Raw genomic sequence first — 22,938 nt, 5'->3', positions numbered from 1 at the left:
AAAAAAAAAATGAGACTATGTTTGCATTGAGAAGTAGAAGGGTGGAGAGAATACACCCTCTTCCAGGGTTTGGGATTATTCTACCTCAGATCTATTTAGAGATGTACTGTTGTCCCCATTTAACAAATTGAAAGACTGAAGTTAATAAAAATTAAGGCCTACTAGCTAGCATGTGCCCCAGGCAGGACTTGAACCCAAGCCTGTCAGCTCTGAACCCTCCCACTCTATGTGCCTCCTCCTGCCTTCCACACCCTCCAGACTTGACTCTCCTCAGACACATCGTTTCTCTGAGCCAGCAGCCTCACTTGGTGATGAAGAGGACGAAGACATGCTGAGGGGCAGATGCCATGGGAGCACCAGCTGCCAGTTTCTCCCGAAGGCTTGGGGCCCAGGACTCAGGCTTGATCCCACAGATGAAGAAACCCTCAGTGACTCTGGAAATGTGAACTTCTGTGGAAGTGGGGGATATCTTGCAAAGTTTGGTCCATTCACGCATCCTTTCTAACTCATAGGACAGAACATGGAAAATTGAATAGTTCAAATGATCATAGTGAACAAACGTAACTTACAAATTAAGACATTAAGGTCTGTGTACATTCCAGAACAGGCTTGGCAACCTGTAATTTATAGAATTATCTGGATGTTAGCTGGTTCTCAGTTTTCTCAACTGTAAAGTGGGGACAGCGTCACTGTGAGGATTATATAAAATAACACATGCAAAAGTGTTTTGTACAAACACATTAATGGTGTTGTCATGTTAAGTGAATTATTCAAAGTTACCTCTCTGGGATCCGGTTACCTTATTCATAAAGTTGGTCATAAGATGCTCTTCCAACTCAGAAATGCTTTGATCCTTTGGTGAAATTTAATATCCTTTAAGTGTGTTTTAAGGGAAATGGTACCCTGTCATCGAGCCCATTTAGAACAGTCTATTTCTGTAGCCTTGAATAAATATTCCTTCCCTGTTCTCTGCCTCTCAAACTCATTCCCATCTTTCAATGTGGAGCATAAATATCCCCTCTTTGTTAATTTTTCCTCCAAACACTTTACATAAGAACTCCCCATTCCTGCATTCTTCCTGAGTACTCTAAGCACGGCAATTTTTCCCCCAAATTCAATTCTTTATTAGGTTTGGCAAGGAGTCCCTGGGTGGCACAAATGGTTAAGCGCTGGACTTTTTTTTTTTTTTTAAATAATTTTATTGAGTTTTTGGTGAACAAGTTAGGTTCTCACTTGACAATTTCCACACAAATTGTTCAGTGACATTAGTTACATTTATTGCCACAACGTGTCAACATTCTCTGTGTGTTCTGTTAGTTCCCTTTCCAGTACTCTAGTTTCCTGCCCCCTTATCTTCTCATCTTTGCTTCTGAGTAATTGTTGATCTTTTGGTCTCATAGTGATGGTTTTTAAGTAGGCCAGCAATTCTGTGTGTAATATCCTTTATTTTGTGTGCCACTCTGCTATTTCGCTAAAAGGAGAACTCAGGGGATACGCTCGGTTCTAGGTTTAAAGCGTGTCTCGGCGATAGTCTCAGGGAGTCCTCTCTTCTCTACTGTTCCAGTTTGTCTTTATGTGCTGAACTATTAACTGAAAGGCTGGCAGTTCAAACCCACCGGAGTCAGAATCAGCTCTACGGCAAGTAACGACAACAACATTAAGTTTGGGTGTTTACATACTGTCTTTTGTAGAAAGTGCTCCTTGAGGACAAGGATAGCCCTCTTGTTTTCTGCATCCTTACAGAACCCAGGAGGATTTAGTAAGAGATGCTCAATGAATAGGTAATGAAATATTGAAGATCCTCGTCAAACCTTCATTTCCATATGCAGCAGAAGAAACTGTGCTTCCTGCATTTCCTTTAATTAGAGGACAGTGTAATACAATTTAATCGCACGATTAAGGAATAAATCTCTGGAGAAGTGTGCTTTCTTGGCAACCTCTATCAATACTGAAGCTAACTGTGCCGAGGGAGGTGATTAGATAAATAAGTGTATTGAAACAGATACTTTAGGGAAATCACTAAATGGGCAAGTGAAAAGGAAAGAGATTTCATGAAAACCCTGCAGTTCTCAGAATGCCTGAAGAAAGAACACTGAACAGGCCGGCAGCAATTTGGGAAGAGAAAATAAACTGCAGAAGTTGAAAACAATGTCAGTGACAGAGAAGATGAACTGTTACATTTGGGAGGTATTTTACAATTGGCAATGTGCTGTTTTATATAAATTGGCTAAACGGAAACTGAAACAAGCCGATTCATTACACAGGGCCAGTCTGTGTCTTTAAGCAGAGAGAAGAAAAGACCGAGAGGTGTGTTCTTGGGAGGCTACAATTATATGAGAATCCTGAAGAGGTTTTTGTGTGCATGTGAACCAAATGGTGACATTTACAAAACTGCGGTTGTAATGCAATTTGTAAAATAAGTGCTTTCTGAGTATAGAGTGGATGTGGTGAATCTTTTCTCTGGCCCTTACTCTCGTTGAATAAAGCATTTTAATTCTTAATTTTCTGAATGATTTCTATCCTATTTTCTCTAAAAAGGATGTAAGATAACCTACCAAATATATACACAATAATCACATAGCAATCTTCTAAAAAAATGAATGAGTAAATTAGAAGGAAAATGACGGGAAGGGAGAGTAAAAGTCAGTGGAGAGAGCAGCCCGCACGGCTTTCAGGGTGCGTAAGACGAGACAAGCCAATTTCTCCACAGAAACGTGTTCCTAGTACAGAGACGAGACCAAAATGCCTCACAGGTCTGCTCACTGAGAGGATGCTGTGTGATGCTGGGAACACACCCTCACTATAAACAGAACAGCAAGTTTCACGGGATCCTTACTTCTAAGGCTGATCACCTAGCACCAGAGGGCAGGACTTCAGAGCACAGAACGCTGACTGACATGGCGCATCATCACAGGCTTCTCGAATGGTCTTGCTTATTAGAAGGGTAAATTGAAAAATATCTGGAAGAACGGAGCTATTCCATGTCCTTCCAGCAGCCTACGGAAACAAGTTCCTCTCTTGAGTTTTAAGCAGTAGTGAGGTAAGAGGTTACACCAATGAATTACTTGGAGTGTAGCTATTCTTGGTTGCTGGGTTGAGTGAAGACCTGTATGCTTTACTAACTTAGCTGTGCTGAGAATAGAAATGACATTCTCTTATGAAAATTAAGAGGCCTAACCAGGGCAGACGCCTGTGTGGAAGGCCACAGTCCTGAGGGAGGGCCCATGACAGTCCTCAAAAAGCCACTTCGGATCCACATAGACCTGCAAGGTAACAGTCTATTAAGACTTCAAAGTTACAGCCATAGAATGCGACTGTGACTTTATCCTGGGAGATTTTTTTAAGTGGTAGTTATCAAATCTTGGCCACAAAAGGAACTCAGCAAGGTTTTGAATAAATTATATGACATTCACAGCAAATATTACCTTATCAAAGGACCAGAAAAGACTTAAAAAGAAGACACTTGGATAACTTTATCAACCCACAGAAACTTGTGTAAAATAAGCCAGAGATCGAGAAATATTAACTGAATTGATTTTAGAGAACTGCTTTGCCTTCTCTTCACGTATTACACAGCCATTTCTCCCCTTCCACACAATCGCTAATTGAGGTCTCCCAGGTAAATTAATTCCTCAGGCAAAATCTAGTCCCTCAATCAGGAGAGCTTTATCATCCCTGGAGTATGGCCATTCTCCACGCTCCAGGACTCTGGGGATAACTCACAGAACTTCTATCATCCTTCTTGCACATTTCAATCACTGGTTTAAACTCCCCACAGTTACTCTAGGTGAAGGAAACTGGTAAGGTACACATTGGGGCTTTCATTCTCTGAAACATCCACAAAGCACAATCCACAACAGTAGAATAAGACAGTAGAAGAACACATCGGCCCTCTGAGCCAGGGACTGGGCCTTTCTTGTCCCCAGACCAAGCACCGTGCCTGGCACACAGCAAGGATTTACAAATATCCGTTGAATGACTGAATGGAAGAAGAACGTGAGAGCCTAGTACGTGGCAGTCACTTTGCAGGGAAATCTGTGCAGATCAGTTCATCCCCACACTCACTCCATATTCAAGAGTGGGCATTACCCTCATCTCACAGAAAACTGATACAGCGAGGGGCTAAGTAACCTGCCCAGGTAAATGCAGAACGAGGATTCAAACCCAGGCTCCGCCAGTGCCAAATCCTTAGTCACGGTCCCAGTTTCTTTAAATTGTATTCGAAGGAAGAGCAATGTCCAAGAGAAGTTCAGAGATATTCCCTGGGGGAGTGGTTGCTGCCAAATAGGATTTGGAAGCACTGTGCATTCCATAGATTCTCCATGACCTTGGGTGTTGCAAACAGTTAACTGCTCGGCTACTAACTGCAAATTCGGCTGTTCAAACCCACCCAGTGGTACCTTGGAAGAAAGGCCTGGCAATCTACTTCTGAAAGATCACAGCCATTGAAAACCCTATGGAGCCCGGTTCTACTCTGACACACCTGGTGTCACCACGAGTCTGAATCGACTCAACAGAAACGGTTCTTTGTTTGTTTTAGTACCTTGTCTATCTCTACCCGTCTGTCAGCTTGTCACATTGTGGTGGTTGGCACGTTTCTATGATGCAGGAAGCTATGACACCAAAATTTCAAATATCAACATGATGGACAGGTTTCAGCAGTAACCAAGATTAGGAAGAAAAGCCTGGCAATCTAATTCTAAAAATTGGCCAATGAAAGCCTTATGGATCACAACAGAATACTGTCCAATATAATACTCGGAGGTGAGTCATGGTAGAAATAATACCTAAACCAGGCCATGAATATCAATTCAACCAGTAACCCACCAAAAATACTGCATATAGACAACAAAAAATATTTAAAAATTATACACTTAAATATTAACAGTTAAATAGGAGTGAAAACGGTAAAATTTATCTTAAATAATGGTATTGAAGAAAATGCAAGTTTAATTTTATGAAGCAGTCTTTTGTGAAGTTTCTGAAGGGGTCATACAAATATTTTCAAGTGTTAGAAGCTGACTGCACTGGGTTGAGATGCCTACTTTCACTTTAAAATACGTGGCTTCTCTTTCTCTTGATACAAGTATATCATTAATTCTATACTGAGAGCTCATCAACCACGACCTGTGTGTAGAGAAATAAAGAAAAAAAAGGCAGGCAAGGTGGAGAATGAGGTCTTTGGGGGACTAGGGAAATGAGATGGTAGAGATGTCGTGGCAAATTGTTCCCCAGATGGGCCCACGACAAGTAATTACTAAACAGAATAAAGGTTTTTCGGGGTAGACCAGATTCAGGTAAGTAGAAGGTAAGAAGAAAGTGTGCAATTGGCTGTTGGATTAGCCAAGATATCAACAAATGGATCTTATAATTCAGGGGATACTTAATAGTACAAGACAACCTTTAATGCAGTACATACCACTTCCCCATAATTTCAGACCTGTATTATTTTATCAACAAGTAAACTCGAAAGTGAATACCACGTGGCTACTACCTTTTACAACTCTTTGTTTACATTTCCATTTCTCTGCTTGTTTGAAATTTCAGACCTAAATCTATTCTACCCCTACAAATCTTTACTTAAAAACAAAAAAACCTAAACCCACTGCCGCTGAGTTGATTCTGACTCACAGCAACTCTACAGGACAGAGTGAAACGGCCCTATGGGATTTCCAAGGCTGTAACCTATATGAAAGCAAGACTGCCACATCTTTCTCCCGTGGAGCGGCTGGTGGGTTCGAACAGCCGACCTTTGGGTTGGCAGGCTGAGCGCTTTAACCACTGCGCCACCAGGGCTCCTACGAGTCCTCATACTATTTAGTAATTACCTATCACGGGCCACTTGGGGAACAGTTTGCCATGACATCTCTTCCATCACATTTTCCTAGTCTCCCAAAGACCTCATTGTCCAGCTTGCCTTCCTTTTTTCTTTTTTCATTTCTCCACACATAGCTCACGGCTGGCGAGCACCAAGCGCACGTGGTTTAGAGAAGCAACAGGACTTCCTGGTTAAGAATCCAAGTTTTGGAGACAAGCTTCCAGAGGCTGATTCCCAGCTTGGTCACTGACCTCCAGCAAGTGACTGCTCCTTAGCTTCTGGTGTCTGTAAAATGGGGATGATAACAACACTGTCGATCCCATGGGGCTGGGTGGGAATCAACCAGGTAATGTATTAACAGAGCCTTGGTGACACAATGGTTACGGGCTCAGTTGCTAACCAAAAGGTTGGGGGTTCGAACCAAAGAGCCGCTCCTTGGGAGAAAAGACCTGGTGATCTGCTCCATAAAGATTATAGCCTTAGAAACCCTACTGGACAGTTCTAGTCTGTCCTATAGGGCTGCTGTGAGTCAGAAGTGACTTGACGGCACACGACAACATAAACAGTACTTAGAACAATGCCTGGCACATAGTGAGCACTCAAAAAATACTAGCCATTGTATTTGCACGAATAATTCACAACAAAAATACTTATTGACATTTTCCCTGCGTATTGTGAGGCGAAAAAAGCTGCAGAACAGTATGTATCATATTCTACTATCTGTAAAAAATAAAAATGTATACATGCTTAAGTATGGAAAAGAAAAGCAGTATAGCAAGGGGTAGGAGGGAAGACTGTACGTGCTTGCGACAGTCAACTATCCCTGGAAGGATACAGAAGACTTCTGCGGAAAGAAACCCAGGGGCTGGGGCTGGACAGTGAAGGCAGGTTTACCCTTCTCTGTAAACCCTTCTTTACCTTTATAATTTTGTGCCATGCTCATGTAGTATTATTATTCAGTAAATTTAAAAATTATTCAATAAACTTACATTTTTTTTTGGATATCAAGCTAGGAATAAACCTGATACCAATAATCCATCAACTTTACCTTTATTTAAAACTTAATCCAAAACCCATCTACTAAACCATCCAATCCCAATTAAGTGAGGTGGAAGGATGTCATTCACAGATAACTTTGCACGTCCTGTCCCCAACCGTTTCCAATTAAGAAACTGAATAGTAAGTGCTTATGGTCTCCAACTAAAACCGGGAAACTTAGTATACTGATTTGTGTTGGTCCCATGAGACACTTAATACTTTACAGCTTTTCAAATAATCGATCAATCAGTTACAAAGAAGATAAAATAATAAATGCTTGGGAGGATTAGCAAACTAATTTAATTAACTCAGTAACTTGCGCTTTCTTATTTGGATTATTTATATACAAATCATATACTATGCATCAATATAAGAAAGAACTACATATTACAATCCAAGTGTACTAACATCGACTGTGCACGCCATCTAGACTGCCGGCCAACTAATCAAAAACAACTTAAGTCAAACCAAAAATGAGACACAAAAATGGGTAAATGCTAAAAGACCCATTTGTTTTCACTTCTTGAAAACAGTCCAAAACTCACAGGTCACAAAACTAATTTTTATCACATTCTTGACAATACAGAACAAAGAATGAACTTTATTTCCATAAATTTTATAATCTCATTAAGATCAGCACTGCATACCCTCCAGGAAAAAAAAAAGAAAGAAAGAAAACAAATGCCGTCAAGCCAAACAAACCCAACAACCCAAAACAAACATCTGTTTTGTTTTCTCACATGTTAATTGCCTGGCTATTTTAGATACAAATATTTGTTTTCCTGACAAATGTTTCCAAAATGTTAGTTAAATCGTTTCACCAAAATAGTTTATTTCTGAGCTGAACAAACTGCATACTTCTCCCAAGTCCACAGGCCATCTGTGAAAATGAGCAAGTGTGGCTTAAACATTTTCAAGACTGCTCATGAGGCCAAACGCAGGACTCAAGACGCAGGCTGTTACCAACCTGGGGATCATTCCACGGTAAACAGAGGTGTTAGGTAGTGGAGCCTTGGCCCAAACTTCCTGCATTTATAAGGAAGACGGGCGTCTTGCCCCTGTCACACTGAATTCCTGTGAGGCTCAGAGATCCCCTGCAACTTTGCACAAGAATGTCTCCCTGTGTCTCAGGCGCTTTGCTCTACTTTCTGGTGCTTTGGCAGGGATCAAAGAAGCAGAGCGAACAAATGGTTTCCCATGCATATTGAATTCCCTCTTATACTGATTTTTCCTCTGTCACTTGAAATTCAATATTGGCAAGATTCCGACATGACCTTCACGAAAATCGTCTGCGTGCGGTCAGTGCCTCTGAAGGTAGATTTCAACATCAGGTGTTTTGCCATAAATTCAAATGCACAAATCCTTTGAAAATGTGGCTTTGCCAGGCCATCCAGAGTAAAACTCACTGCTGGTAAAGAAGTAATCAGCTTTTCTTTCAACATTAACTTCAAATGTTTTATTTACCATTCACTCTTTTTTTTTCCTCCTCTCTTTCTGATGGCTAATACCTATTGTTTATTGACATTTAAGAGCTATGTGCCCTATTTTCCTTATCTGTAAAATGGGGACAAATGGGACTTACCTCATGGGTGTGTTGAAAGCTCACGATAATAAATGTAAAGCTCTAGCGTAACAATTATATTCTACTATGTGTTATAACTGTGACAGATGTCATAATCATGAGATGCTCCAAGAAATATTGGACAAGAAATATGTTTTTGAGTCAATTATTTATATTCGAGTCAGTAGTTGGATTGCAAATGAGTGTTTATATTTCGATAATATGTATCCAGATCATATATTGAAAAAAAGAATTACGCAAGTGTTCTTTCAAGACATATTTTTTTTTTGGTTAAATTTCCTTCATGGCAATTATGCTCAAGTGGTTATTTTTATTACTTGTTTGTAAATGTATTTGGTTATGTTCATAACATATGTCTTATGCTTTAGTGCAAGGTAATAACACACTCTTCACATTCAGTGGCTAAGGGAAGATAATATGTTAGTCTAGATACTAGTGCAAAAGGAAAACCACCTAAAATCTCCTTTTCTTTTTTTTCCTACCTCTAAATTTTTAAACATAGAAGAAATTGTTGACTTTGTAAAGAATTATTTTTAAAAAGAAATTAAAAATGAGTCCAATGCATCATTTAAAATTTAAAGTTATCATGTATTTAATTTTGATATTATCTTTTAGTCTTAGATTTGGGCAAGGAAAAGAGAAGAGTTGACTCAGATAAAAATTTTCTTTTCTAGATAAAGAAGCTGGAATACCCTTCTTCCCAGAAACTGAACACGTTCTCTAACAACAGAAAAGCCATTTCATCGGGAAGACATGACTCACCGCGTGATTACAGCTAATGATACGTACTGTATATTATCAAATTTCTGGGATTTTTCTTCAGTGAAATATTTATAAATATAAGCCTCTTTTAAAAACAGGGACTCAATGTTAACAAAACTTTACTTTCACGGAAAAATGAGACCTATTATTTCAAAAAATAAAGTTTTATGAACAGAAATTTTTTAAAACTAAATGCAAAAAGGCCTAGAGACTGTGATGGGGGTGGGTAGGGGTTGCTGACATTGCCAGTTGATGACTAGGCATCCAGTTTTTAATCAAATGAGTAAATTAAAGTCTCACTGATTGGCCAGATAATACCTCACTGTATTTTTCAAGGTATCTGGATTCTTACATACCTCTAGATGTCATAAATTTTATTTTACTAGGATAGTCAATGTTTGGCTAACAAGCACATTTTTTAAAAATGAATGTAAAGGCACTGTTTGTAGTTTTTAAAATAGGGTAAAAATTTAGGATTAAAGTTTCATACTCAAGTTTTGTTATTTTTAATGTAGTACATGTGTCTACCCAAAGGAGGACACAGGTTTCGACATTTAATTATAAGTATACTTAAAAAAATTGTTAAACTTAATCAGTTCACGTTTACAAGTAACACTGCATAATCTCAGGGATTTAAAAGACACTGATTCCTGAAGAAGCTTTAAAAATGCAAAATAATAATAATAATTATTGTTACGTTTACCTTTAAAAATCTTATTTTATATGTCATAATGATATAAAACAATTCTATGAACAATCTAAAAACCAAAAAAAAAAAAACCCAAAAAACCCATAGCTGTTGAGTCAATTCTAACTCATAGCAATCCTATAGGACAGAGTAGAACTACCCCATAGTTTCCAAGGATTGGCTGGTGGATCCGCACTGCCGACCTTTTGGTTAGCAGCCAAACGCTTAATGACTGCACCACCAGGGCTCCTAATCTAAGAACAGATATCATGAAGTATGAAAGGGGCACCATATAGCTTTGTCTCTACTGCATAATATCATAAAATTGGAAGAGAGAAACTGGTCAGACACAAGATCAGCTAATGACTAGGTCTAACCTTCCAGTTATTAGAAAATACTGACTTTAAGCCCAATTAAATATTAAAATTAAAAGAAACATCTGAAATAATTTCAACAAAAAGAGACATTTATTTAACTAAGGTCTCTGGGTGGTGCAAACAATTTGCGCTTATCTACTAACCTAAAGTTTGGCGGTTCCAATCCACCCAGCAGTGCCATGAAGGAAAGTCCTGGCCATCTGCTTCTGTAAAGATTACAGCCAAGAAAACCATATGGAACAGTTCTTCTCTGTAACACACAGGGTTGCCATGAGTGGGAATCAAATCGATGGCAACAAGTTTGTTTTATTTTTTTTTCCATTAAATTAACTATTATTTTTATTTCTTTGTGTCAAAATTTTCAAAACAAAAATCATCAGGCAATATTTAATAAACAATCCCTTCTAATTCTTTAGTTGAATGAATTTATACAGCATCAAAATAAGTCTACAATTTTACATACGACTAGTAAGAAAAGACTGATACTGCCAAAAATATTAGTCTGAATCCATGGTATTACCACAAACGTGAAATGAACCCAGAGCAAATCTTCCTTGAAGTTCTAATTTCTTTTTCACTGTGGAAACTCATTGAACTTTCCACTTCTAAATATGCAACATGAGAAGGGGTGACCCATGAATACTCATTTTATGGGAAGCTGTAAATATAAAAACACTGAAAACTATTATTTTTTCCCCAGTTCAAATCATCTCTATTGTGTAGCCACAGAGATACTGAAATTAAAATAAATACCTAAAATATTAAGCATTTATTCAAATAAAAGCTAAAACAGATCATTCTATCTTAAAATAAAATCATATGTACATTTTGATAACTATAGTTTTGTATTGTTTCCCACTGCAGCATGCCTTTGTGCCAATTCATCCAAACTCTTTCATATGGCGTCCCTTTTATAAACACAGCTCACTTCTAACAATGCCATGTTTCAGAGATAAACTCTCATGATGTGAACAGATGGCCTTTTTAAAAAAGTTCCAATCACTATTAAGAAACATGATTTTCTTCACCAGTGTGTTGTATCCCCTACTCTTCACAAAGAAAATACCATGAATTAAGTAAAATTATTCTTCTGTCTCCTTTTCTCATCCTATTATTCCCCAGACCCTTCCGTGACCTGCAGGACATACAGCACCCACCAACATTTTCTACCTCTGGGGTTTACTGGGAAACTACTTTCCCACTGACAGTACATGCAGCCATCAGGCGGGGACCTGTATAACTGTATGAAACTGAAGAAATGGGCAGGTACCAAAAAATTACTGTTTTTACAGGGTATTGTATGAGGTGGTGCTAAATCAATATTTTTGGTAGGTAAAATAAGGATTTTGATAAAAATTATTTAGGACACATAAGTCCCTCTGGACTCTGGGGGATAGAACTGGGGGGCACATATGTCCCTCTGGACTTTGACGGTAGGATTGGTGGGTAAGGCAAGAAAAAAATCCATACTACCTACCAAAAAGTCAGACATGCTCAGTGATTCAGCATGCATTCCAATAACAAAAACACATCGTATCAACAAAAAATTCAAAGCAGAAAATAACTGGATCTTGAAAAGGTTAACTATTTCCAATTCACATAGCTATCTTCATTTTAAAACTCCTTTTAACCTTCCAAAATCTTGCCTAACCAAGATAGTTCATGTGAAAACACTAGCTCTCCCTAAAGTTGGAGACAAGCCATTACCTTTCCTCCTGACACCTGTATGAAGTTTATGGTAGCTGAACAGAAACATCTACAATATATTCTACAATACATTCAATTCATTCTACAATAACATTGATCTTCAATGTGATTATACAGATGTGATATCTAATTAAAAGACAGAGACAGAGGCATGTATATTAGGTTCTATAAGCACCCAATTTACATATGTGAACTAATGAATTAAGGATATTATATAAACTATTTCTTTGAAAAGAAAGGTAAATAGAAAACTGTGATCAAAGATAAAAATGTTTAGAGTTGAAATGTACAGCAGAAATAATAAGCATTTCACGTTAGTTTGAAAACACGTTTAGGAATGATGTGTTTTACTTACTATCCTAGAATAAAATAATGCTTGCATGCATTAAAAAAAGAGAGAAAAGTTGGAACACTGAAAACTCAGAGGATTTGGGGCAGGTCATCTGCTCATATTTGTAAGATAAACCTACTGTCAAAATTTAAATTAGCATCTGTTACATAAAACTTTTTTTTTTTTTTCAAAATTTGGGGAAACCACCTAGAAGTAACACTCTATTATCACAATGTCATAGATTTAAGTCTCTCCCTGTAAGACCATTTTAACTTGACTTGTAGCAACAGAGTGGGCTTTAGCTCTAGGCTTTAGCTTCCTGACTATTTGATGATAATAGCTAATCTTGTAATCCATGAAAGAATGGAAACCATAAAACTCTTAGAAGAAAACACAGAGATAATGCTTGGGACTTAGGTTTAACAATGGATTCCTAGATATGACACCTAAAGCATAAGCACCAAAAGACAAAACAGATAAATAGGACCTCATCAAAGTTAAAAACTTTTGTTTATCAAAGGACTTTATCAAGAAAGTAAAGAGACGAACTACAGACTGGGAGAAAATTTTTGGAAATCATATATCAAATAAAGGTTTAATATCCAGAATACACAGAACTCTTACAGTTTAACAACAAAAAAGAAAAACAACTCAATCAAAAAATGAGCAAAGAACTTGAGCAGACATTTCACCAAGGAGGGTATATAAATGGCCAACAAGCATGTGAGAAGATGTTCAACATCGTTCGTCATTAAAACCAAACCAAACCAAACCTGCTGCCGTCGAGTCAATTCCAACTCATAGCGACCCTGCAGGACAGAGGAGAACTGCCCCATAGGGTTTCCAAGGAGTGGCTAGTGGGTTAGAATTGCTGACCTTTTGGTTAGCAGCCAAGCTCTTAACCACTGTGCCACCAGGCCTCCCGTAAGTCATTAGGGTAATGCAAATCAAAACCACGATGCGATACTGCTTCACACCTACTAGGATGGCTACAGAAAATCACAGGTATTGGTAAGGATGTGGAGAAATCAGAATCCTCATCCATTGCTGGTGGGATTGTGAAATGGTACAGCCCTTGTGGAAAACAGTTTGGTAGCTCCTCAAAATGTCAAACACAGAATTACCATATGATTCAGCAATTCCATTCCTAGGTATATAACCAAAAGGATTAAAAGAAGGAACGCAAACAGACATTTGTACACCAATGTTCACGGAAGCACTATTCACAATAGCCAAAAAACGGAAACAGCCTAAATGTCTATGAACAGATGCACGGATAAACAAAATGTGGTACAAAATACAATGGACTGTTAATTACTTAGCCATAAAGAGAAATGGAGGCCTGCCATATGCAACAACATGGATGAACCTTGGAAACGTTACACTGAATGAAGTCAGTCAGTCACAAAAGGACAAATACTGTATTACCCCACTCATGAAATACCTGGGAAAGGCAAGTGTATAGAAACCAACATTCAACAGTGGTTACCAGGGGCGGGTAGGAAGGAGGGGGAAAGGAGGACCCAGTGCTTAGGGTGAAAGTTGAAAAACACGAGGAAGAAGATTAATGCCACTAAACTGTACATGTGAAAATTGTTGAAACGTCCAATGTTCTGTTACATATACATTTACCACAGTCAAAAAAGAAAAAGTTAAAAATAAAAAAAAGACCAGGAAATGAGAACTATGAGATAAAATGTAGGTTAAGACAAATTCAGAGAATTAAGCATCTAATATTACAAGTTCTAGAAAGAAATACTGCAGGAGTAGAAGTATCAAAGATATGAGAACGTTTCCGGAGATCGAGAAGCTTTTACTGGAAAGGGCCCAAGGGCTGTGCAGAAGGTATGGAAATGGCCCACATTCAGGTGCGCAGTTATGAAACTCACAGTAGGCTATGCGTGGCAAAGCGTGCGGCAGGGGACAACTGTTTCCAGTCATCAATCCCCCTTTGACGCTATTTGATTTTTTAACTATGTACAAACAATGTGTTACTTTGATGAAAAACATGAAATATTTGAGAAGATAAACATTACATTCTAGACAATGTTACTTATTTTCACAATCAGTATTTGGTGTCAGCTAATTATTTATGATTAATTAGAGTTATAAGTAATTACAGCTGAACACTTACGCATATAAAAAGCGATATGTATCTTGAAAACTGAGTATATTTACAAATAAATCAAGTCTCTATTTCCTGTACTTTTGAAGTTTACATACTTTATACTAAAATTCTTTAAACAAAAATTAAATCAAAGTAAAATTAATGTCACAATAATGCTGCTGGACATATCTTCAGGCCTTGCCCAAACTGCAATCACTGCATGAATATATGACTTGAGAAAAAATGCATTTAAACTACCAGAAGGAGAGCTTGCAGGACTAATAAAATCTGCATGATTACCTGCGGTGGGATCCGTGACTGCTTGGCTGGTGATGCCAGATGGTGGTTCTTGAAGCTGGTAAGTGGCATTTGTGGACGGCGTTGTTGGGCTGGTGTTGCTGCTTGTCATATAGTGTGATGGGTACGGTGAGCTGTTATAATACTGTGCGTACTGACCCTGGCCAAAACTGGGGTACGACGGATAGTCCTACCAAATCAAACCGCACAAATAAGTCAGACACTGTTACTTGTTTATTATTTATGTTTCAAAGTATAACTGTAAATGTGTTTGTGCTTCTGTGTCTTGTCTGAATTCATACAGCAGGGCACACAAGTAAACACTGACTGAAGTGCCCAGACTTGCAAACATACATTTCATGGAAGATTAGAAATGCTTTTCACATTTCTTCTATTCCATGATGCATTGCTAGGTAAAACTAAACCAATCTGAAAAGCAAACATCCCACTATGTAAGACTGTAAAGAGATTTTTAAAAGAAAAAAAAAAAGCTATTAAAACGTTTAGGAAAACTCTCACTTATGCTGTAATATAAACTGATATTTCTTTATAAAGGAAAGTCATCTGTTGCATTTAAAAATATTTCAGAAGTTAAACTGGCTTTTAAATTACCTGCTGTGAACTGTTAAAACCAGAGGAATTTGTCAGTGAATTATTTCCTGTATATAATCCTGACGATGTTGTAAAACTGCTACCTAAAACAAAACGAAAAGAAATATGGTTTACAAAGCTACAGAGAATAATGTGGCTATAGGAAAATACCATTGTGATAGGGCAGCGTTGGGTTTCACTGCAAATACATATGATTCATCCTCAATCCTAGAGTACTTTGGCTAAAATCGTGGCTAAGTTTGTTTTCTTAAAATGGTTGACAATTTTAACTTCATTCTATTACACATGATTAAAAAGTAAGAGGTTTAAATTTTGGAGGACACAAGTGACTCATAAAATCTAATGATAAAATCATGCATTTGTGAACTTTCCACTTCAATTTGTGAAGCACACCAGGATTTTTCATATCTTTACATGACGTATGTTTAATGTAAAGTGATGGGATCAGATTAGATGATCTTTAAGGTTCTTTCTATCTCAAAAACTACTGACGCTATTTCCAAGAACTTGAAATGCTTCAGACTTGTACTATATAGTCATTATAATGACCCACTGAAAAGCTATTTCATTATTTCATTTCACAGAAGAGTGAATTGCGGCACTTCAAGAATTTGATACAACAAAGATCAAAGAGAAACATGGCCAATGTTTTATCAAATACATGTGCTAGCTTGCTGTCTAGGTAGCATTCTATTTGTTGAAAGTTAATATGTGTTCAGCAATAAACAGTACACACTATGGAGAATACAATATATGAACAAATCTTAGTTCGCTCGTTTACATTATCAACATTATCCTTACCCTGTTAAACGGGAGCTTTCTGATGAGCTATTTGGCCAATGATTGAGACATTTTGTATACCATTTAACTCAACAATTTTACTGCGAAGAATTTACTCTAAGGGAAAAGAGATGGATTTATATGAAGAGATAATTAGCAAAGATGCTCTTCAGTGTTGTTTCTAATAACAAAACATAGAAAGCATCTCCAAAATCCTTAATGGGTGTTATTCATAAAATTAAATACTACAAAGCTGTTGAAATAATAATATACAGATGTTTCATGACATGGGGAAATTTTTTATATCATTTGGTAATGTAAAAACCAAAATAATAGGGGGGTAAATGGTGATGGAAAAACTGCATTGATTAAAGGTAGGGTTGCACAGCTGATTGCTGCAACTGCTGTCCATAAGTTGTCCACCTGTAAAAAGTGGAATTGGCAAACTTTGTGTGATAGATATACTTACAACAACGACCAAAAAAGAAAAAAAGAGTAGTTGCTGAGATTGCTTATGTACAACCAAAAACCTCATGGCATTTGGTTCCTTGGTGTGGAGGTTTAGGGTCATGGTTTCATGGGACATTCCAGTTTATTGGCCTAATAATGTGTTTAGTGCTTCTGTTCTACCTCCTGGTTCATTGGGTAGTGTCTGGGGTCTTAAAAGGCTGCAAGATGTCATCCAAGGCACAACAATTGGTCTCTATTCGCCTGGAGCAGCAGGAGAGTCAGGAACAGGAGAAGGATATGGAATGTGTGGCTAACTGCCTCCATGAACAACTGCCTCCTTTGCCATGAGACCAGAAGAACTGGATGGTGCCTGGCTACCATTACTAAACATTTTGATCAAAGGTTCTGTAGAAGAATCCTGATCAAAAGGGATAAAATGCAGAACAGAATTTCAAATTCTCATGGACTCCAGACTTTCTGGAGCCATGGAGGCTGGATGAACCCCTGCCCTAAAATAATCTTTAAACCTTAAACCAAAAATATCTCCTGAAGGCTTCTTAAAACCAAATAATAGTTCAGCTTAACTAGTAAAGAATGTCTGCCTTGGACATTGTTCTCCTTCAAGATCTATCTATACGGGATCAAACTGAAAACAGTAACTCGAAAGATCAGATAGGAAACTTAGGGGGCAGTGAGTTTATGTTAATGGGGGAGGAACAACTCAGAAAAGGAGGGTGAGAATGGTCGCACAACTCGAAGAATGTAATCAGTGTTACCAAATGGTACATGTAGAAACTGTTGAATTGGTGTATGTTTTGCTGTGTATATTCTCAACAACGACAAATTTTTTTTTTAAAACTCAGAATTATAAAAGCATTTCTGTTGCTCTTATTTAAAAATATTTTTAAAGTTCAAGAACTTTTTTTTAAAAAAGCATGAAATCTCAGAGATATTATTTTTTGGAGGGGTACGTCTTTAGTCACATAATTTTCATTAAGTCAACCGTACATTTCTAAATTTTCTAATCAAAACTGATGTTGTTTTTGTAATCAGAAATAAAAGCTTTTTTTTTAATTAAAAATTTATGGCAAAAGAGTGGAATAGGGAATATATATATGTTTTAGAAGTTCAAGGAAGAACTATGAACTAGTTCATTATGAACTAGTTCTTCACGGAAGCCTTCAGGCGTGAAATGTGGTAGTTAGTATATTCCAATTATTTACTTGCTACTGAATAAGTACTGGCTCAAATGCCAAAAAACAGATTCACTACGTGTGAGCTCTTTGGACTGTGGACAATTCATCCACCCACTCTAGGACACAGTTTCCTTATCTGAGAAAATTTTACTTCATAAGATTCTTGAACAGCTCAAATGAGGTAACGTTTTGGAAAACATAATGAACAGTGTACTGTATCATGTAAATATTAGGTACTCTTATTGTCTTGTAAAATTCTCCAGTGTACTTATATACCTTTTCCCTCTTTTTTATATTCCCAAATTAGATAAATACCTATAATTCTTTTCCTATTTACTTATCAAACATCTATGAACTTCGAGAACCTCTTCCAAGGATTTGTTACGTTTATTAAGAGGGGGAAATATTTCCTGTGATAGTCTCAAATTTTGTTATCTATCACATAGACTAAGATTTGATGTTTCTTCATTTGTATTTCCAGTCTATCAATTGTTCAAACTTCCCAGAATACCAGTTACAGATAAGCTGAGTTCTCACATTGCTAATACGTATTCCACCTTGAACACTGAAGCCTCAAAGGACAAGCTTCTCATACTAATGTTCATTTGCATACGGTAATCAAATACTTATTAAACACATATTAAATACCAGGCTCATGGTGGTAATTACATGGGGATAAAAAGATCACTAAGACATAGCCTCAGACCTCAAAGGACTTATCAGAGTGACATTAGTTTTCTTTTTTTTTTAATTAAAACTCAGGAGTTATGACTTACCCTTTATGTATCTGTATATCAGTGAACAATTAACTAATATTGACGTTAAACGTAAAGAAAACATAAATAATGAGCATTTAAAAATTCCTTGTAAGATAAAAATTTAAATTTCTTTTGGATAAGGGCATGAATATCAATACGGCTTTTTTTTCACGTTAGCTATTATATGCATTTAATAGGAAAAATTACTTTGGTGTATGACTTGTTACTTTCATTTTAACTACACATATTTGAACTATAAATACTGACCTCAATAGTCCCTATCCACCAAGAAAATGCATAAGATACAGAAAATATGTTTAAAAAATGGGTGTTTCCATTCCATAAGTTGTTTCCTGGAACAGAGTAGAAAAGACCATGGAAGCTATATTAGCACATATAAGCCACTAGGGTATGACCGAGCAAATCACAGTTTCAGTACTCAACGGTACCCAAGTGACCTTCCAGACTTAATGCTACCTCTAAGACTGTACGTTAGCTGGAATTTCACGTAAGTTATAATCATTTGCCAGCTGCCTGCAGGCTGAGATTCCCTTCTTTTCAGAACGCTGAAGCAGGCATTTAACAGTCCCCCAGTGGCCCAGAGACTTAATGCGACTTCCAAAAGGATCCAGCTGACTTCAGGGAGAGATGCAGGCACTAAAGAATCAGGCTCAGACAATGTTAATTTTTCACCACCCGAATCGGATTTGTAGGGCTGCTCCAGCTGCTTTCACAGAAGACTTAGGCACGCAGAGCTGCTAACGGTCCCGGCCACCAGCATCTACCCCTCGGATTCCTGCAGCTGCCTCCTTTCCTGGTTTCCTGCCCACACATTGGCCTCCTCCATTCTGTTCTCCACAAGGGAGCAGAATCATTTTTCTAAGTGCATATTTGGTTCTGTCAATGCCCTGCTTAAAAATTAATCTTCGGTGGCTCCCTATTGCCTCCAGGATAAAATTCAAACTCCCTAACAGGGCTTATTTATTAGGTCCTACTTGGTCTGGCCTCGGTTTATCTCTTGGACTTTTCTGGTCCCTTCTCAGGAAGTCCAACCCAACCCACCCACATACACATTCCATCCCAACAGTAGTGAACCAATGTGCAGTTCTCCTAATGCTCCTCTCTGCACCTCTACTTCCTCCTGTTACAGCCCGGCTGACTTCTACTTAACTTCACAATTCAGCGTGGACTAGAAAAGCCTTCCCTGAATAGCCACCCTCCTCTTCCTGTGTTACTGAATGCTGAATATCAATCTCTTTTGATAGATAGATTAAAAAAACAAAAAAACTTAAACCCACTGCTGTCGAGTCGATTCCAGTGCATAGCGACCCTACAGGACAGAGGAGAACTGCCCCACAGGGTTTCCAAGGAGCGCCTGGTGGATTTGAACTGCCGATCTTCTGGTTAGCAGCCTTGGCTCTTAACCACTACACCACCAGGGTTTCCAGATAAAGAGATGGATATAGATATATAAATATAGATACTTGTGTGCTGTAAGACTTATTAATATTTTAAACTGTGTAACTAATATAACTAATAATCACTTAACCAATTAGTAAAATTAACCAACAAATACTAATTATATTTAAACTAATTAGTACTTTCCCTATAAAACAGAATAAAATGGCTAAAGGAAATCTTGGTGCTTATATAAATAACTGGATACCAACACCCCCTGAGTATAAAATATAATAACAATAAAGATACATAACTTAACTCATTGAATAGTTACTAAATTTTAGGCAGTATGCTGTTCTTTTACTTTATCTACACTCCACAACAATTTGATATTATAGGGAGTGAGTGTTAATATTCCGTTTTACAGAGAAGGAAACAGAAGGTTAGATTAAGGAAATACAGTTTCCATGGGGTGGAAGTAAAATTCAAACATAAGTCTGTTTGGTTTTAGGGTCTGCACAATGCTCTCCTGCCTTCTCTAACTCTTATTCTGTCTTGCTTTTTGAAAGTTCTGAAATTCACTAAAGTGATCCCAGGGACCATCTTATAGAATTAAAAGCATATTAACAGCAAAACAGAAGAGACAGGAATAATAATGTTAAAAACTTCTAGAGTGCTCACTCTGAGCCAGGCCCAAATTAAGTATTTTACATGTTATAACTCGCTGATTCCTCACAACCACCCCATGAGGTAGGTACTATTATTATTATCATCCCATTTTTCAGATAAAGAAGCTACGTGAGGTTATAAAAGCAAAGGTGATGGCAGAGTTGGGAGTTGAACCCGAGCTATCTGACCCCAGAGTCAATGCTGTTTGAACTCCATAATATACTACCTCTCAAAGTAACAAGGTTTTTTTTTTAATTATTATTTTTACCAGAATCATCAGGAGATGCTTGTTAAAAAGCAAACTCCTGGGCCCCTCCTCAGACACAGAATCACAATCTTATTAAGGCAGAGAGGGGAGGGTGTGACTAGAAAATCCACGTTTACCAAACACTCAGAAGTGCCTCGTTTTTTGTACCATTCTCAGTACCACAAGGAGCTATGGTGGTGCAGTGGTTAAGTGCTCGGCTGCTAATTGAAAGGTCAGCAGTTTGAACTCACTGGCTGTTCCACAGGAGAAAGATGTGGCAGCCTGCTTCTGTAAAGATTACAGCTTTGGAAACCCTATGGAGTAGTTCTAGTCCGTCCTACGGGGATCACTGAGTCTGAATCGAATTGACGGCAAAGGGTTTGGTTTTGGTTAGGTTGCAGTACCAATTCAGTAGGCATTTTAACACATACTTCAAAAACATAACAAGTACAATCTTTCTTTTTACATTGAAGAATTAATCACACTCTTCAAGTATTTAGAGAAGTTTCTCAGAGCCTATCCTTTTTTTTTGGTCCTTGAGCTGGGCAAAAGGATCCTAGTTTGCTAGCTGATCTGATGTATGCTTAGTGCCAACGCTACCACGTGAATTCCACCAAAGTTTAGAACCCCACAAAGCAAAACAGCAATGCCCACACTCCCGAGAATGCTTTGGTGTACAGACTGCTAAGCCCACTTCCCACTCCATGCTGGCCCAGAAAAGACACACGTTGGGTGGCATGCTGCCACAGCCAGACTTGTATATGGATGTTGTAGGAAAGAGAGGGCAAGAAAAACCGAACTCCTTGTCCCATCAGGATCATCCTACTGAGAGTTTTGCTTTGGTTCATAAGAGTCTTCACTTGTAACTTAGGTCAGAGAGCTAGGCTTAATGGTCAGAATTTCTTTTTCAAAATAATATCAAAGTCTTTTCCTTCCCAGACTCAAAAGACTTCACATGAAAAGTCACTTCCAGATAAATAAAATATAGCAGAAATATCCTACGATAAAATGTTCTATATTTTATGTAATACATCATGAAAATTCCCCGAAGTAGAAAAGATTCACAGTTAGAACCCATTATTTCTCAACCAAGGAATTTGGCAGAGATTGGTTCAAGTGACGTTCCCGTAAATCCCAATATTATTCTTGGTAGAGTTAAGCTTCAGGCAGGGTAGAAGGAGGTGCCTTCTCACTCAGGAGTTTCAAAAACAAAAACGTTATCTAGTTAAATAGCTTACCAATGTGAAAAATCACGGCTGTACTTTCTTTTTGGTGAAGAGGGGAGATACTAATTTCCAGAAGAGAACACAGGAAGAATATTTCCCTTCAGAACATATCCAAGAGGCAAAATCATTTTTCACTTCATTGCCCTCTTTTTAGTTGAGAACTGAGTAGGCAGATTAAAATCCAAACCAAGCCCACTGCTGTCGAGTCGATTCCAACTCCTAATGACCCTATAGGACAGAGAAGAACTGTCCCATAGGGTTTCCAAGGCTGGAATCTTTACGGAAGCAGACTGTCACATCTTTCTCCCGAAGAGCAGCTAGTGGGTTCGAATCATCAACCTTTCAGTTAGCAGCCGAGTGCTTAACTACCGCAAGTAGGCGGATTACACACCTAGAATCACGAAAACTTTCCCAGTTTAGTGACCAGCATTTACTGGAACTCTAGAGGTTACTGTGGACCAAAGGGGGTGGATGTCACGAGTCTATCACTTGAGGAAAGTTAAAACAAAGAACTTACGAGGACAACACAAAGCAAGAAACATTAACGTGCCTTACCTAAGGAGGTACCCCAGGTGGGACATGAGCTGCTCAGTAACATGAAGACTTGTGGTTTGATCAAGAAGGAAATAGGGCAGAAGGGCAAAGGAGAAGATCTGAGAGTGAAGGTTTACGGGCAAGTGGGGAGAGAGGCTGGAAGTGGGTGACAAAAGTTTCTCAATCATTTATATAAGAAAAGAGTTTAGGAAAAGAAACTGTACTCTTAACCGAAAACTCCAAGACTCTAAAATATTAACAAACTGGGACACAGGCAATGTTATGAAGCTGATTCTCCTTTTAAGGATTGGAGAAGCAGGCGGGGAGGGAGACCCAAGGTATTATAAATGAGGACTATGCA

The 22,938-nt window shown here is 38.0% G+C and overlaps 1 protein-coding gene across 1 annotated transcript in view; it reads right to left on the bottom strand.

The window, feature by feature from the left end:
- The window catches only part of EYA1 (EYA transcriptional coactivator and phosphatase 1), a 179,177-nt gene that overhangs the window by 101,243 nt on the left and 54,996 nt on the right, over positions 1–22,938 (bottom strand). The window contains exons 6-7 of the mRNA XM_004372534.2: positions 15,320–15,402; positions 14,711–14,897 (exon numbers count right to left, since the gene is read on the bottom strand). Coding sequence (XP_004372591.2) covers positions 14,711–14,897; positions 15,320–15,402 — 270 coding nt within the window. The remainder of the gene's footprint in view (positions 1–14,710; positions 14,898–15,319; positions 15,403–22,938) is intronic.

This window comes from Trichechus manatus, unplaced genomic scaffold, assembly GCF_000243295.1.
Source record: "Trichechus manatus latirostris isolate Lorelei unplaced genomic scaffold, TriManLat1.0 scaffold00018, whole genome shotgun sequence".
NCBI classification, from domain to species: domain Eukaryota; kingdom Metazoa; phylum Chordata; class Mammalia; order Sirenia; family Trichechidae; genus Trichechus; species Trichechus manatus.
This window is presented reverse-complemented; position numbering and strand designations above follow the sequence as displayed.